General features: G+C 41.3%; 1 protein-coding gene across 1 annotated transcript in view; it reads right to left on the bottom strand.

Annotated features, from left to right (window-relative positions):
• MYH15 (myosin heavy chain 15) overlaps window positions 1–18,492 on the bottom strand; it is a 42,865-nt gene that overhangs the window by 22,137 nt on the left and 2,236 nt on the right. The window contains 15 exon segments of the mRNA XM_014308886.2: window positions 1,379–1,446; window positions 3,220–3,352; window positions 5,036–5,215; window positions 6,328–6,498; window positions 6,803–6,952; window positions 8,045–8,163; window positions 8,732–8,870; window positions 9,285–9,388; window positions 11,247–11,345; window positions 11,438–11,501; window positions 12,794–12,886; window positions 13,496–13,513; window positions 14,798–14,891; window positions 15,745–15,772; window positions 17,175–17,331. Of these exon segments, the coding sequence (XP_014164361.2) occupies window positions 1,379–1,446; window positions 3,220–3,352; window positions 5,036–5,215; window positions 6,328–6,498; window positions 6,803–6,952; window positions 8,045–8,163; window positions 8,732–8,870; window positions 9,285–9,388; window positions 11,247–11,345; window positions 11,438–11,501; window positions 12,794–12,886; window positions 13,496–13,513; window positions 14,798–14,891; window positions 15,745–15,772; window positions 17,175–17,331 (1,617 nt within the window).

Below are 18,492 nucleotides of genomic sequence, written 5' to 3' on the forward strand. Positions count from 1 at the left end.
TTTGCTGGTTGTTAATTTAAGAAGCTCATTTTTCTAAAAATTCTCTGACAAAATTATAAGCTTACCAAAATTATTAGAGAGAAATGTGTTCAAATAAACCAAAGTACGATTTAACATTATTATAGGATTCCACATCAGTTTTAGCAAAGAAGATACGTGTTTTACTTACAACCTCAGAAATTCAGAACCCCACATGAACAGCAAGTAAGACTCAGCATCATTTGGTGGAGCATTTTGGTAAAGCCCACTGCGTCTTTGCCTAGTCACTTCCCCACTCAGTGGGAAGAGCTCCCATTTTCCACCTCATAAAGGTGGAAAGCACCACATTTTCCACCTGTTCCTCATAAAGGCTGGGATTTTGTCTCCTGGCCAAACATTTTCCCTTTATTGATCTTAATCAGACATGTCCCACGCAGACAGCAAGCTAGCTCAGAAGAAGCCAACCATTCAGTGATCACCAGGCTTTGGGGAAAGTGTTTTGTTCAGTAAGTAGAAAATGGAGACCATGGGAGGTGGAATGCAATGCCATCAGCACAACTGTGCAAACGGCACAGCCCTCATATGCCAGCTGGGACAACAAACAATCTGAGCTGGGTACTAACAGCTGCCTGTGTGCTGGAAAGTGGGCTTCTATCTGTGGCTTATTAACTATTGTCTGAGTGCCCCTTCAGCCACCTTTATACCTCATCAGCTGGTAAGATACATATCTCTGTTTCCTGTGATTTCCCTTCATGGAAGTATCTCCAAACAAGATAAAATGGCATGATTAGTGGGTAACTACATCCTTCCCAACCTGAGGTTTTACCTGCATTACAGCTTCCTCAATGTTACCCATAGAAATGGTAGTAATGGTAAAAAAAGTTAAATAGCCCCATTTTTCCCTCAGCCGTGATTCCTAATGACGGCTTCCACCAGGAGCACATGCCAGTCCCAGAAGAAGGGAATAACTGAGGAAACAAAAGGCTTTATGCCACTTCATTCAACAACTTTTGTTTTCCATGCTCTAACCCTAGGATCCAATTACAAGCAGTAATCAGATAGGGACTAGCAAATTACTTGTAATCAGTTCCTGTTCCAGAGACAAGTATGAAGCTGTAAGCAACAAAATAAGTGATATAGGTTGTTGGCTCCATTTTCTGAAACCTTCTCAGACACAGTAAAAAGAACAATGTCCTGACTGGTCCAAGATGACAAAATGGAGCAGCCTCTGGCATGCAGTTTTAATAGCAGTGTATTTCCTTAGCCAAGGTCAAGAACCCTGTCCACAAGTCAAATTTCAGTCTTGGATTTCAATTTTTTCCTGTCCATTACAGCCTTAACATTCTTGTCTTAACGCATTGTCTTAACTGAAACCACCAGGTGTGGAGAGGTTGCAAACCTTGTGCAATGAGGACACTGTTTGGAATGAAGCACCCTTCTTGCGTTTCTTTTCTCCACCCTGGTCACCTAAGGAGAAAAAAAGAAGCATAAACCAATCCATATCTCAGTAAGGGGTGCAGGCAGAGTGTGGAAAACAGACCATTTTAATAGTGCTGCTCTATTTGACTAAAAGACCATGCTCAAATTTTATACAAGACATTCTGAAAATCATGTGTGATACATCACACATTTGCAGCTCTCTGTCCATAGTTAGAAATTTTGTCAAAGACCACTGTAAACTTTCTGGATTGCATTTGCATTTCAGATCTATGCTTCATCATTTCTTATGCAGAAAAGCCCATAAATATGAATATGGCAGAAAAAAACTTTTAACAAAAGTAATTTGTAGTTAAAAGCTCCATAGGGTGAGATAATGTAGAAAAAGAAAAACTTAGAGAAAAATAATGCTTACAGGAAATTTGTACTGCACATTGTACTGCATAGAAACCGATTCTCTGCTATGCAGACACTGAACATGTGCAAGCAAGATTTGTCTAGAATAGAGGGAAATAAATATTTATAATTTTAGATATAGTAACTTTGCATCCCCTGAATTTTGCTTAAAACGTTGGAGTTAGAATCACTCAGGTCCTCCCAAGGAATGCTAGTTTCTGACAAGACTTTTACAAAGTTTCACAGGTTCATGACAGGACCCAAAAATGTACAGCAACTGCTGCAGCTTTCTTAGGCAGTGGGCCATTAGATCATTCCCAGGAGATCTGTCATTGTGTCATCTGTCAACATAAAAGGAGAAGTGAAGAATGAAATGTGCTTGATGCAATTATCCACAGCTTTTCCCCTTCAGAAGGTGATACTGCTGAGAGTGGAAAAGGCTAATCTGGACAGGCTGTTCCTTTCTCCTGACACCAAAGAAAAGCAAGGTAGTATTCAGACAGACCAGAATATCCACAGGCAAATAAGCAGTTAGTGCAAGGATTTGCTTGTGGCGGGATGTTTGCTATTTACATTCGGCTTCATCTCATTCCCAATATGAAGTCTTCAGCCCGCTTGCTTCTTAGGAAAGTGTTATGTGATAAATGACAAGAGCATCTCTTGAAATGGGGTTTCTGATAAACAGGCTGTAAGTGATTGCAACTTCGGGGCATAAGAGCTACATCTTTGTAATGAATACCAGTTATTTACTTAAGATCAATTTTCTGTATGTTTGCTACTTGTCTTCTCACAAATAAAAGAGTTCTATGTAAAGGACAGAGATTAAATATGTCCTCAGATATACATTATTATATGTACTAATGTACAATGTACATTGTCAAATAAAAGGAAAACAGCAGCAAGCAAAAAGGAAGACATATTGGCAAAGCTATCTATATGGCCAATGTGGGATGGTGTTCTGGTACCTTCAGTGTGTACTTGCCACTAATCCAATAAAATATTCCAAAACTCCCTCTTAAACTTGGTATTTCTTATTTATTTCAGGGGGGCTAGCAAGGAGTACTACAGCATGTGAAAAAAGAGCTGTTCTTTTTCATTGGCATTTATGTACACAATCTTTGATGCAACACTTGGCTGCATATCTGAACACTTGCATATTCAAATTCCCACTGGATCATTCACAACACAGCTTTCCTCACTCAGAGGTACTATACATTCAACCTAGCTGAGTTAATGGTCTCCTTCCTATAACTGGCAAACTCCTACAGCTGCCGTGCACATCTAAATAATAAGTCACTGCCCCATCTAGCATTGAAGCAATTGCAGTTGAGAGAATTGCTTAGTTTCTGACATTCATTCCCAAGAATGCATCCCAAAACCCAAAGGAAGCCCATGTGAGCTGCTTACCACTGTCAGCGCCAATGTAGCTTTCAAACAAGCTTGCCAGGAGCTTGTTGGAGGATTTCTGGAAAATACCTACTACGGTTTCATTAAGTGGGTCCTTGTTCTTCTCAAGCCACCCAATGATGTTGTAGGGAACCTACAGCAAGGCATTGAAAACAAACCAGAGGTTGCCAATGTTCCCCTTCAGAGCAGCCAGCAGTTCTTTGCAGTTTGGCTTGAAGCCAATGACTTTTTGTGAAGAGCTGCTCTCAAAGCGGTACCAGCTGCCCTGGTTTTCATCACTTCCCCTTCAGTTCTCTGCTTCCTAATTCCCAAACCTCTCTTCCTAATAATTAGCATGTGAATCCCACACACTCCTTCCAAACTATCTGGTCTCTACATCTTCTCATGGACTCCATGTGGTTATCTGTGAAGATACCATGTGTCACAGACATCTCTTTGTGAAAAATATTTCTTTAGGATTTTTCCTTCTGAGAAGCTGTGGCCTCAGAACCAGACGCAAACAATAGGTTATCTGCTGCTGTGGAATGCAACAGGTCTGTCTGGATTGGGCCATCTTGGATGTTTGTGGTGGATGGCCAATCCGGGACAGAGCTCTCTCAGACAGAGTCTGAGAGAACGGCTTTTGTTATCATTCTTTACTTTTCTATTCTTAGCATAGCTAGCTTCTGAAGAAACCTTTCCTTCTTTTTCTTTTTAGTATAGTTATAGTATGTGTATATATCTTAAAATAATAAATCAAGCCTTCTAAATATGGAGTCAGATCTATGTCTCTTCCCTCATCCTGAAAACCCTCATGACCACTGTCACAACCATGTGGCATTGGTGTCCCAGGAACACTATTAAAAAGTGCTGAAGTCTAAATCACACAAGTCATAATTTAACTTCAAAATAGCATGCTACACTGGAATAATTAGGGTTTTCTAATGGAATCTTAATGATTACAAACTAACTCCAGGACTTTGCCACAGCTCTGTTTAGTGGGAAAATATGTTCCATTATCAGTACCACAAGGGAATAGAAATTTGAATTTTCTCTGCTGAATGCATTAACAACTGCAGATAAGTACCAAGATCAGCATAATTTCTTTTAATAATTACAAAATTAGCTTAATGCTCAATTATAATTTGAAATTAACAGCATCAGGTAAATTCCTGCTCTGCTATGCAGGCTTCTTATCAATTGTAGTTTGATTAAAAAATTCCTGTGACCCTCTCAAATTATTTCTGCCTATCTGGTCTGAAAACAGAACTTCAAAACTGGACAAGTTTTGGTTCAGATATTACAGTACTGGATTATGTTCTCATTCACCTCATCAAGAGTGAAACTGTAAACTGAACCACCACACCAATGCTAACCACACTTCCTTTTACTATTTTCACACACTGGTCCTAAAATGAGTAAAAAGTGATATCTTTTTCTTTTTTTTTAACCGTCCCTTGAGTTAAAGCAGAAATTAGTTCATTTTTCCAGGAAACCAAGGTGAAAAGTTAGATGCTGCTGCTGTTTAATTACTAGACTTACTCAGATTGGAGGACAAGTGACAAAGGCAAGCAAGGCATACTTCCAGCAAAAGTACTATTAGCCCTCCTCAGTTTATTTCATTCTATTTGTACATCTAAGGAGAAGATGCCCTGGAGTCTGGTGGCATCTTACTCTGCTGCAACACTTGTGCAGAGTGAGTAGATATTTGTTTTTACTCCTCACCTTTCCTTTCTTCACCTATTCATCCTCCCCACCCTCCCTTGTTGTGTGCTACAGCCAAACCCCACCTGAAAGACCTCTGATACAAAGTCTGCCTGCCAGCAGAGGAACTTACTGCACCAGCATAATGAAGGAGTTCAAAGTGAGCTTCATATTTCCTTTTCTTATCAGGCCTGGGCTTCTGTAAATTGGGTGACTTGCCAAGATGGTTGTCGTAGAGTTTGGATTTGAATGTCATATCTGTGGCTTTTGGGAACATGCACTCCTCTTCAAGGATAGACAGGATTCCCAGTGGCTGTGGATTTAAGAGCATCTTTGTTGGGAAACATTTAGGCTACCTGCTTTCAGTGGCTATGCAGCCTCTAAGTTTTATCTGATGGAATGTTAAGCCTGCAAAATTTCTTCTTAACCTGAGGAGGAAGTTTTTGACTAGTCTGTAAAAACAGTAACCACCCCATTGACTATTCAGTATGTCACCTTTGACTGTTCAGTATGTCACTTCTGCCTTAGGAGGCTTTATGATGGCTTCCAGAAAGAGTTTGATTTATCTTTCAGGGCAGCTGGACCAACTAGCATTTTATCATTCATGTCTCAGGAAGAGATGAACAAGCCTCATAGCACTGGGCAGATTGGTTTTGAGGGACTAGGATCATGCACACATATCCTGCCCTTGGACAAGAAAGTGATCAAATAGAAGACCACTGAATAATCAGACTTTCTACTTCTGCTGTTACAAATTTCCTGCTAATGCAAGATGCGAAATTTTATGTTTCCTCACAGATCAGCAGGGTTAGATACTGTGGCATAAAACATGGCAGAAAGATCTCTTTCTGCCATGTTTTATGGCACAGTATGGCACAAAGACAGGTTATACAGCAGAGGACAGCTGTCCCCACCAGGACCACATTATACTCCCAAAAACGGGAAAAGGAAAGGCATACCCCATGCTGAAGAAGTGATGAGAGGTTTCTTTCCTTTTCAGGGTAGAAAGAGCACAAAGGACTTTGCACATCAGCATGTAATGTGAGAAAGAGGAATCTCACAGGAGATGGACAGGGTACAAGACTGAAAAATTGCATTTGCCCTGAAAAGCTGACGAGTTTGATGTTAAGCATATGCGGTACAGACTAAACAGAGGAACAGCAGGGACAGAGAAAAAGTGCAAACCAGGGACGATGATACAGCCATACAAATTACCAGTTACAGCTTGTTGGCTGTTGGCTCTTTAGGGCAGAATTCCAAAGGTAAAGCTGAGCTGAAAATACTGATTTTTCTTTGGTTCTGTGTTGCAGGTAGAAAGGCAAGAAACTTGTCATGCTGTTTATCCTACTCTGGGCCATGAGGACATATCCAAGGGAGCATCAGGAATCAAATCAATTCAGTGAATACTCCTTGGCATGTACATACCTTCTCGATTAGATCAATGCAGGCCTGCAGGTCCATGCCAAAGTCAATGAATACCCAGTCAATGCCTTCCTTCTTATACTCTTCTTGCTCCAGGACAAACATGTGATGATTGAAAAACTGTTGTAGTTTCTCATTAGTGTAGTTGATGCACAGCTGCTCAAAGCTGTTAAACTGCAGAAAGAGAGAAAAAATAAGCATTTTCATTGCAGTTAACTCAGTGGAACAGCAAGAAGGAAACTGTTTACAGCCCAAAGCATATGAGATGTTGCTCCCAGGAGCTATTGGCATGTCCAGCCAAGTGGTTTTTATATCTATTAATGAAAAAAAAAAACCAAACCCATGTAAAATCATACACATTATTTGCCTTATGGCTTTCTCAGCACTTTGCCTTCTGTTCATTTAGAAACACCCAACCAAGAGCTATCTCTTGGTATTTTTATGTCCTTCCAAACAGTCCTCACATATTAATACTCACATCAAAGATTTCAAACCCAGCAATATCCAGGACTCCAATGAAGAACTGTCTTGGCAGCTTAGTGTCCAAGGTCTTGTTGATACGGACCACCAGCCATTTGAACATTCGATCATACACTGCCTTAGATAAGGCCCCAACAGCATACAGAACCTAAAATACATGTTTTAGAGCACTGCAATGTGAAATAAAATTCACTGGAGAACACAGAGATTTTGGTGCAGTAGACTATTTCAATGCCTGTGTACAGTTTAAATGAAATTTCCCACTGCTTTGTATAATCATCAAGGTAATAGTTAATGCAACGCAGTTTCTCTTATTATCTCTGCTGAATTTCATTCAAATCACTGCTAAATATATGGATGTCTACCAACACATATGATAAAGTGCTTGTGAAGTACATCTTGGGAAACAGCTGGATGGCAAGTTCCAAATGTTTTAATCCATTATATTTCTGTGGAAGTAAGGTAGCAGAAACTCACAGGCCAGAAGCCAGCTATAATGTCCAGAGCTACTGCCAGAGAAGGGTGGAGGCTTATGCTCATGTTGTTGATTGACATTTCCTTCTACTTTTTGAGGGATGCTATGGCATGAGCAGACAATAGGAAAAGTCTGTCCAAAGTATCTTCTTTAGCCTGTGCACATCTGCATCATCAGGATACACCTCTCTGTACTGGTTTTCTACTTCCTGAGCCTGTACCACAGGCTGTCTTCAAACAGCAACTTTTATTGTAACCAAAACGCTGTAGCATCTTCTACAATATTGCTACAGCTGCAGCATAGAAACCCAAAGACTCCTTTTCCCTTAAATTAGGAGATAACTTTAAATGGATATTGCCTTTAGCTGATTGAGGTCACACAGAGATTAAAAATTACATGAATAATGAATGAGTGATGAGTGAATAAATAATCCACGGCTCAAATCTTCTAGGTAACCATCCTCATCCAGAATTAGCTATCAATCCCCATGTGGTTTTACTGCACCTGGTTTCCTGGAGTGCTGCTAACACATCAGAAAAACAATTCTACCAAAAGTTGAGCTGGACAGTGTTCCTTTGTCAGTCTCTTCGCTGTTTTCCCTCAATTTCACCATGTATTTCCCCAAGCTTGGGCATATAAAATGAGAAAAGGTACTAGAGGCTCACATAAATATTTCTAGCAGCTGTCTGTCTCTCTGAGATGTTACAGGCAAATCCTCTAGGCTTGCAGGACATATATCCAAATATCATGAAAGTGTCTCCTTACCTGTTCAACACTTTGACCTTTGGTCACATACTCATTGCCAACTTTCACTCTAGGGTGCAACAAACCCTTAATCAAATCAGAGGAGTTGATTCCCATCAGGTAGGCAGCTTTGTCAGCACCTGGTCAGGAGATATAAGGTTTCAACTGGCTTTAAACTTCTACATGGAAACATGCCCAGCTAAAAAAACATGTTATGTACATTCACTTCAAAAGACAAATTGGATAAAGGCCTGATTTGTGTTAGGTATGCCTGTACTCTCCCTTATGGAAGGTCATCTGACTACTTTATACCCCAATTGCTGCAAGAATCTCACTTAAGAAGCTCTTCAGATTTAGGGAAAAGAACATATCTCCACACAGGTTATAGACAGTTTCAGGTGTAAGACAAAATAAAGAAGCAGGACCGGTAATCATGAAAGAGAAAGTTAAGGCAGCAGGATTTTACAACCGTTTTGTTCAAATGGTCTCAAACATGGCATTTAATCCTGTTAGTCTGGCTGTGTTCATCTCCTGCTGAGTAAGGTTATCCACCACTGAATACGCCTGTTACAAGTACAGCACTCTAGGCTGATCAGAAGTGCTACAACTGTGCAAGAACAAAGCAAACAGGCAGCTGCTTCCTCAGCACAGTGCCTGGTACATGCCAGACTTTTAAGGCTGAGGAGCAATTTTAGGTGTTATTCTTACTTTCAGTGCCATCAGCCTCTGCCTGCTCTTCTCGGGGTCTTTGCTTGAATTTCATATTCCCAAAGTGCATGATGGCACCTGTGAGCTTGTAGGAACCAGCCTTCTCATCAGGCACAAATCCCAAGATGTCCATGGCTTGCTGGGAAAAGGAAACACAGACATGTTGTCACTTTCCTGCTCAAAAGCAGTGGTGGTTGCAGCCCCACAATCTACCTTTGCAGGGCAGATATTACTATCCTGCCAAGGGGTGTTATCACCCAAAGCAGCCACTGGAACACCCTGAAGACCAGCAGCGGCAGGGGACCCAGGGGAGAGCTCTCTTCATCTAGCATTTTATATATAAAAAATTATAAAAGATGGACATTACATGGAGCAAGGCCAGATTCAAAAGTGTAACAGTTTACCAGACCTTGTGCTTCACAGTCTGAATGCAGTAAAGACCCAATCCTGCTTTTGTTTTAGTCCAACAGTTCCAGGGACAGAAGTCAGGCTCCTCCCAGTAGTCTTCCTCCCCTGATCTAGGAAACCCAAAGTCATATCCATACAGACTTACATCTGTTGCCAACAGTTCTTCTCCATCATCCAAATTGTCCACTGTAACCACTCCTTGTGAGCAGAAGTGGTAGTCATATGGGTTGGTAGAGATCAGGAGCATGTCTGTAAAAGAACTGCCAAGGTCAAAACTGCCATCCATTCAGGTTATCCTCAGAAATGGAGATGGAAAATTCAAATGTAACCTACATTTGTCTCTGCAGTACCATATTGTTTTGTTGTTTTTATTTTAATAACTGCAGGGCAGAAACCACCTCTCCTATTCTACTATAAAAAGAACATGGAAATACTGCATATTAGCATCTACTGTGCATACACATCTATTGAGCATGTATTGCAGTATATTGAGCCCATAATTTCCTGTATAGTCCTACTTTTTGCCTCACATGTTTTTAGGGGTAAAAAACCCCATATAAATAGAGAAAAGAAAAATATTTTACTATGATCCAAGACAGGGAGTATGGGCATGACTCTCCCTTTTGATAACAGACCCAGAGAAGACTGACTTCCAGTACCCTTTGCAGAAGACACTTGGGTTTTGATAAACAAAAGACAGAATATGGCTTGCTCCATTGTCATTCCTTCATATCAAAACCCAAAAATGCAGAGTTGTTGTCTACAAAGCTAGCTGCCTCTAAAAGTACAGTCAGAATCCTGCTTCCTTAAATCAACTGAAAGTTTCGCCCACATTCCCCAGACTGAGATCTGGTCTAGATTTCAATCTCTTTTTAAGCAGGCACACATCTCTACAAATCTAAATATGTGGCTATCAATAAATATATATCATATATCATAAATAAATGGCTATCAATATACATTTATATGAAATCTTATTCTCTATAAGCTTGTCTTACTTTGCTATGTAGTCACTCTGATATAAATGATTTTATTTATAGTTACGTTCATCCATAGTTATTGATATTGATACTTATCCATATTTAGATATGGATGTTTATATACAAGCACATACATTTCTTGTCTACAAAACACACGCCCCTGTTGGTTTCAGCCTCTTCAAGAGTCTGCAGACATGTTCCTGCTGGCCAGAAAGGTGTGTGCTGTTGTGGAGCACACAGAGAGTTTATGAGAAACAGAGTGTTTTTCCAGCACAGGGATTCTCACAGGAATCTCAGTGCAAAGCTTCCTTGAAATCTTTCCCGTAATTGCCATTAATTAGGCCACGTAAAGCTTAGAGTGTTAGGGATTTGACCACGCACTGTTAGGATAGTAAGACTTCAAAAGAGATTATGATTGCTATGGCTTAGTGGGAGTGTAGAAGAGCAATGAAGTGACCCTCCAACATATTTTACAAAATGTGTTCCTTCAGAGCACAAATTGAAGTCAGCAAGCCATGTCACTTAAATAACTGGTGAAGGTTTTATTCAAAGCATCTCGGCCCCTCTCTGCCCTTCTCTAGCAGGTCTGTGGGACCACACTGAGCCAGGGGAAGCTTGAAAGGGGTAATCACCACATAATCAGCAGCAGGCAGCTTTGAACCTTCTCTCCTGCTACACAACATGCTGGAATGTCAGTTTTGTCACTTGGGACAGAAAGAGGAAACTAGCTTTTCTCTGTGCACCTATAAGCAAATCTTCTCATATGTGGAAATCTGGATAATTAAAGTTTTATCACCACAAATGCTTTGGGGGCATAGCATTTTCCAGATGTTTTGAGACCTTGGATTACACAAATTCAGTGTGACACTTTTTGCCTTTATAATGCTCTGTTTTAAAAGTCCTGCCTGAGTCTTATTCCCATTAGATTAATCTGTAATAAAAGAAAAATGGTCTCTGCTGCTGCCACTGGAACAACATCTCTAAAAGATTGTATTTGACAGTGGAAGTTCAGATCCATCAAGTGGAAACATAAGGGCCTTTCTGCACACGGGTTTGCCTCCTAATCCCTTATCCACTGTCTCTTCAGTTTTAGGCTCTTAAAAGCTATGGATCCACATAATGCTTACCTAGTAACTCTGGTTTCTTTCCTGACAGGATCTGGTAGAAGATGTGATAGTCCCTTTCACCAGGTTGCTGGAAAATCACTCGGGATTTCTCCAATAAATCTAGTCACACAAAGGAAAATTCAGTGAGAAAGGGTCTTGTAGCTTTCAGATAAGCAATTGCATTTTTTAAAAGGAGAGAGTTTGCTGCTTACAAATCTCAATATCAGCAGATGACAGCTTGCCTGTAGTTCCAAAATGGATTCGGATAAATTTACCCTAATTCACACAAAAGAATATTCTAATTAGTGCATATAGTATACACAGAGGGAAACAAAGAATGCAGTTTGAAGGCAATCATTTGGCCCAAAGAATCAATTTATGCAAACTCCTTGGCTTTACAGAGGCATATTTTCAATGAAAAATATCAAACAATGATATTACTGTCTTCCAAGCCTAAATCTGTACATAGAGCTATGTAATCTGCTTGTGGAGAAAGGATAACAGTGTACTTATCTGCCAGGCTAAGATACGGCAAAGCACACAGCTTCCAGTTGCATGATGCAGGTTTACTGTAATGCAGGACTCAGAGCATTAAGCCTGAGCTTAAGACACACAGGCTCCTTTTTTGGCTTCTCCTCGTTTGCAGTCCCAACTTACATGCCCTTACTTATGTTAGAAGAGTGCTGTGATTTTACACAGCTTTGCCCATTAAATTTACATATCCATCTCTCCCAATTCATAAAAAATTAGTAGTTTTCATTTAGTTTCTCATATTCAAACACACAAAAATAATTAATTTCCCTTCCAGCTGACAAGCTCCTTATACAACTGTGTAGTTCTACAGATGCTTACAACCTCTGCTCCTCTCCACCCCTTCATATTTAATTTTTAACAGGATTTGTTAGGGAAGCATGGGCTGTAAACTCAGGCTTGTCATCCTTATGCCATTCCTTTTGGACCTCTCAGATAATGTCAACCAAATGTGGCAGAGGCAGAGGTCCCAAGAGGATTGCTCTCCTGCCAACCTAATGGAGAGGAGGAGAGCCCCAAGGTGATGGGAGCATGGAGGGACAAGCAGGGACAGCTTACTGAGCCAAAAAGGGAACCCTAATGGCTCAAGGATAGGAGTACTGCTGCAGGGCGGGTCGGCACAGGGGAGGATGTGGGAGGGAGCAGGGGCTGTGCAGTATTTCTGACACTTAGAGGCAAAGTACAGCTACTATAGGAACTACAGGAAGGGGGAAAGACAGCCTAGTGGAAAAAGGGGTAGGAAAAAAAATGCAGAGGTAGTTCTGAGGAAGATCTACCACTGCTGTTCAAAGGGCTTCCTAAAACTGGATTTTGCTTTTCTTCTGTTCATTTTAAACAATGTAAACAGTTTAAACAATTATTCTAGCTTGATCTTTATTTCTCTTCAGGTTTTTGTTAGATCCTACTATGTTATTTTTCCACTCTGGAAATCCAATAATTTTAATGGGAAAAATGCAATCTATGAAGGGATTATGACATAGGTATTATTAACTGGCCGCCATTGAATAAGACGTCACTGGATGATGCTGCAGACTTACGAAACGTGAGGAATTGTCATTTCTCAGGGTTTTGGCATTTCCAAAAGCTTCTAGGGCTGGGTTTGCTTGAATGATTTGATCCTCCAAAGTTCCCTAGAAATGAAGGTTGAAATACTATTGAGAAACCTACAGGCCACAGACTCAGCTGTCAGCTCTAGCTCAGCCATGCACTCACTTACAGAGCTGAGCCTGTGTAGCAAAGTGATTTATTTAGCTTCACCCCAGGGGTGACACAATGTGAACGGCAGAACAGTGAGACCGTCAGTCAATTATGAGCGCTTTAAAAGGCCTCAAACATTCTGCTGCTCCCTACTGTTTGGCTTTGTAGATTTATATCTTGTGCCATCTGCATGCAAAAGAAATCCCCTAGTGTACTTTGGAGCATGTGGGGACCATCGAGGAATGAGGAATGTGTGTATGAGAGGGATACTGAAGACAGTGACAAGCACTAGAATGCATTAGATTTAAAAGCACTTGGAGCTTGTAACATTTGGGATTCTTGGAGATGAGAAAAGCTTTAACTGTTGCTCGCACAGAGTTCAGTTTGGGAAGTGTATGACTTTTCCTGACAAGGCTCCTGGGATCATTCCCTATTCACCTGGGAACCACACAAAGTGAAATGCTGAGGCTCATGGCACATCTGACAGAGCCCAACACCAATTCTGCAAGGCAAAAACTAAAACAGCAAATCTGATGACTTACCCCAGTTTTCGTAGCCGGCTGTTGACAAAATAGGAACACGATGGAGAGAAAAAAGAGAGAGAATGTGAATACTAACACAGAGAACAATATAAAATCTAACAATTAGCAAGGTTAGCTGTCTCATGGGGACCAACACACCAGCAGTGCTTTTTGAAGCCTTCAAAAAGCACGTGTGGCTATTACTTTGCATTCACCATACTTCACAATGGTGCAAAACCAGATATTGCAGCTGGAAGATGTTTCATGTAGTTTATCAGGTCAGGTTGCATTTTCATCACCCTTTTTTACCCCCAAATTATCCAAAAGTTCAAGTGGCGCACAATCTTACTGCCTAGAACTTGTCTGTCTGCATTTATGCTTTTTTATTCTTGCTACCTAGCAGCAGTCTCTTTTCTCTGTTCACTTCATTGGTGTTTTGGTCTATCATAGGACATCTCCGGAGCAAAACCAGGTAGATTTCTGCAGTGGAAGTCCAAACAGTAAGCTTGGGATGGGAGCACCATTGTTGCATGAGCCCAGCAGGTTTTAGACACCACGATGAGCACCAGTCTCATTGCATGCAGGAAGCTGGCTCTGGACAACTCACCCATTTCTTAAGAAAGCCTTGCAGGGCTCAGGAGAACGTATATTAGAGTTTGATGATGTGAGTTCTGCGCACAGACTTGAAGCGTGGCTGAAATTTTGGCCTTATAAATACAGTTCACAGGAATCAGTTAATTCACCACAAAAGAGCACTGAACTCTTCAAGTGCAATGAAGCTCATAGCAAATAAGCTCATAGCAACACAAGATAAAAAGCAGCATGAGTACGGTATTCATTGTAACCTTAGAGAGCACTTATAAGCAGAACAGCACTTATCCAAACAGAAATACAGAAAAGCTGATTGAAAAAATATCTTTTGTCAAAGCAATCCTTTTTTTGTGGACAAAAAGGCTTTCAATGAAACAGATGTTTTGATGAGAAGTTATAATCCTAGTCTTTTTGAAGACTATTTTCCATTTGAAAAAAAAATCTTATTCTTTACAGCCTCTACATCTTTTGACCAGTTTTAACACAATCAGAAGGATATTTAGCACACACAAAAACTGAAACTCCTGAGGAAAAAAAAAAAGTGGCATCAACAAGCATCTGTCCAGAACCAGGGGTGGTGTTTCTGCTCCATCTGGAGCGTGGTAAGTTCATGTGTGCCTTTCTCCTTTCAGAACAGCATGCTCTCAGTACTGCAGTCTCGTGAGGTTAGTCGTACACAAGAAAGAGGGGAACCTTGGGAGTCCGAAATGAGTCAGCCAGCAGCAGACTTACATTCTTTTTACCAGTTTCACCCAGGGCTGCCACTGTGGCAAAGTACTGGATGACTCGTTTTGTGTTGACAGTCTTGCCAGCGCCGGATTCTCCGCTAGAGGAAAGGGGAAGAAAACAAAACCATTGCTCAAACAGCTGCAACTCATCCTTTTCAACCCTGTCCAGCCAGCTCCTCCTGTCAAGGCTGTCTCAGACTCTCTGACACCGGTACCTGCAGCCTGTTGCTCAGCCATTTCTGTGGAAATATCTCAAACTGACTGAATGAAGAGGTGCAATCCTATGAGAGCAGTAACTCGTTCTTCATACAGCTGAGCTCAGAAGTCCTGTACAAACCCACCCTACACAGAGCTTCTTTTAGGGACGTGAAGTTTAATTACAAACATCCAGACTAACTCACTGGGGTACACATATCTACAGTTAATGAGCTAGAAAAAGCAGAGGAAAGCTGCTGTTACTTGCCAGCATTACCCAAGAGCACTTGCTAACTTTGTAGAGACACCCTTTCATGCTTGCCAGTAAACATCACACCTGCTCTTTTGTACCTTGATCATCTCTCCCTCTTTAGATGTATCTACACAACACTCTGAAACATAACTTTCAGCGAGAGTAACCACACTGAACAGAAGGAGTCCTCTTCATCCAAAGACGACAGCCACAGAAAGGCTAATCCTGCAAGGAGCAGTTTTAATTGCCTGCTGAGTTGTTTTCATGCCTCCATGGAATGTTCACCAGATGAGGATCAGGAGTGGGCCAGACTCCATCAAACCTTTAGCTACTCCTTTCTCATGGAGGTCAAGTTAACCATCAGATGGCCAAATTGACAGTTACTTGGTTCCAGGCAATTTAGCTGAGATTTTAAGAGTCAACTTCTATTTTATCAGGGTTTTTTTTCTTCAAAGTTTTTCAAAACAACCAAGTTTCAAATCAGTCAAAAAAGAAGAACTTACGTGATCAGCATAGACTGATTCTCCCGATCTGTGAAGGGGAAAAAAACAAAAAAGAAAGAGAAACTTAGTAGGGTGTACAAATCACTTATTATAATTGCAAATGGGTACCAGAATCAGTCATGCAAGCACAGTAGAGAATCACATGAAGCAAAGATAGAAAGATAAAAACTGGTTAGAATGATTTCCAGAAGTGAGGGTTCCAGCCCTGCCCTGAATCCTTCTCTTGTGTTTTGCTCAAATTGGTATTAAATACCTGTCAGTTGTACACATTCATCTGTGTCTGGGAAACTATAATAAAGAAAATAATTTCCTGTTCTGAAAACATTTATTCTCTTACTCATGGGTGTGTCTTTGCTTATGTCTGACCTTTCTGCTCCTGCAATACTAGATCAACCCAAGTAATTTTGCTCTTTTTTTTCACAGGCTGTTCCTTAAAATGCATACGTATTCCTCTTCAGCTGGCCATGCTACTGGAACTAAGCAGTCTATTGTCCACGCCTAATTGCCTGATCAGAAACAAGCGTTTATTAGAACACTCTGCAACCCTAATATATTATTAATCATGTTCAGAAAATGCTAAATTATGGCAGCTTCCCAAGTCATTAAGCCTAAATTCCTCTTTCCTTTTGAAAATTCCAGTCATGGCAGGCTACATATTGAGGAGCCTTATCTGATAAAAGAGCATCTCTGCAGCCAGACACACATTCCCTCTGCCCGGTGCTTTTTGTCCCCTCACAAAAAGGCGCTTTTTCATTCTTTTAAAAGCATGTGTCAGCACCACGTGCTCTGGTCAAGTCTCTTTTGGATTTATCCTGCTGCCTCGCAGGCCCTGGTGTGAGCACATCGCTGCTGCCCTCTGCTGATAATCTCCTTTTTCCCCAGTAACGCTAGGATCAGGGCGAGAAAGTTTCCCAGGGAAATCTGGAGTTTGGTCCACGGGGTCGGTGCCTGGAGCCGCAGCAGCCACCACGGCACTCGTGCCGGTCAGGGTCACGGCAGCGGTGTGACAGGGCCAGTGTGACAGCCACAGGGCGGGCCTTCACTGGCCTGTGAATGCACACATCTCACCAGCATCGTGACTCGGAGTGGAAACTGACTGGAGGGCTGGTTTTCAGCTTGTGAAAGCGCTAACAGACCTTTGGGACCTGGCCCCATTTCTGGATTCACTCAGCTCAGACAGCTAAATTTGTGCACCTGACAGATGGTTACCAGGAGTGCCACAGGAACAGGCAGGGCAGTTTAGAAATGAAATAAATGTATGGATACACACTTGTATATAAAATCATCACAGACTGCCAAGCCCCTGTTGCTTGTGGACTATTTTCATGTTTGTTCCATGCTGCAGAAGCTCTCACCCTCCTCCCTGCAGCACAATCACACCGGCCTGACTGACAAGGAGCAAGCTGGCGGAGGCAGGCAGTGGCACTTACTCCGCAGCATGTCGTGGTACGCGTTGTCAGCGATGGAGAAGATGTGGGGAGGAGCCTCCGAGCGCCGCTTGCCTTTGTACGCAGCAACTACCTCCGATTTGTAGACAGGCAACCACTTGTAGGGGTTTATGGTCACACAGAATAAACCAGAGTATGTCTAGAGAGTAACACAAAGCCAGAGTGAAAAATTCATTCAAGTGATAAGGCAAAAAGTCTTGGTTAACCAAGCAGGATGTGGCATTGCCAGCTGCTGACTTAGGCTTGAATTCTGAATTGAATTTCAGACTTCCTAAATTTTGGAAGTTACTGATCTGCTAAGTGACTTCCTAATTGCAATTCATACCAAAACTACAGATTTTGAACAGTTTTCAAATGGGGAAAAGGGATTTTGAGGTGTCAACCTGAAATGAAAACATCGCCTTCAGTAAAACAAAAGAGCAGTAAATCGACTTGTGTCTGATTTTGTCCCTTGCTGCTCCATGGGAGTTGTTTGCTCTTGAAAACAGACATTGCAATGGAAAGTCACAGCTTTCCTGTTTGAACTCCATTTTTAAGAGCAGAAACAACCTCTCATTATTAATTGTATGCAAGAACATCTAGAAAATTTCTGGTGGGTGTTCAAAGAGAAAAACCACATGATAGTGTTGTGCCCCAAAGCTGTGGAACCTTTTTCAGCTTTTGGAGATGCCAGGTTGGTAAAAATCTCTTTATAGTTGCTCTTTGGATGATATACATCAGTTCTCTGGGGCCTGGTCACTCCGAGGAAGAATAAGCTTTGAGTTTTAACTCCAAGCAATTTCTGTCAGCTGGTAACTTTTCAAGTACTTAGCCCAGCTTGGGGCAATATCTTCAAAGAAATCCAGTTATCATATGGGCACAATCACTATATGCACAGAGATTATTGAGTTCAACTAAGTTCTAAAAGTTTCAGGTGAAATCCAGGTCCCTTCCCCTAAAAATGGCATTAGGACATGCTCCTGAAGGGCCTTGGCATGAATCCCCTGTCCTGTTTTCTAGAAAGAAAAAGAATCCACCCCTACCAGTAAACAGATTAAGGCATGATGCCAGTTTAATTTTCTGCTTATACTGATCTGCAAACAAAGCTATGCTTTAGGCCCTACATGTTCATACAGAGGTTATTAGAGAAACACAGGAAATGTTTGACAATCAGAATTTAAATGGGTAATGTTGGATTTACTCTTCTGATGAATACCAAAATACAGACCTAGGGCTGGCTGGAAAAATCAATGGATTCCTTTGGCTGATTTAAAACACAATTGAATGCAGCTAACTGGGAGCAAAAGAAATCCCCATGGCT

This window comes from Geospiza fortis, unplaced genomic scaffold (assembly GCF_000277835.1).
Source record: "Geospiza fortis unplaced genomic scaffold, GeoFor_1.0 scaffold131, whole genome shotgun sequence".
Taxonomy (NCBI): Eukaryota; Metazoa; Chordata; class Aves; order Passeriformes; family Thraupidae; genus Geospiza; species Geospiza fortis.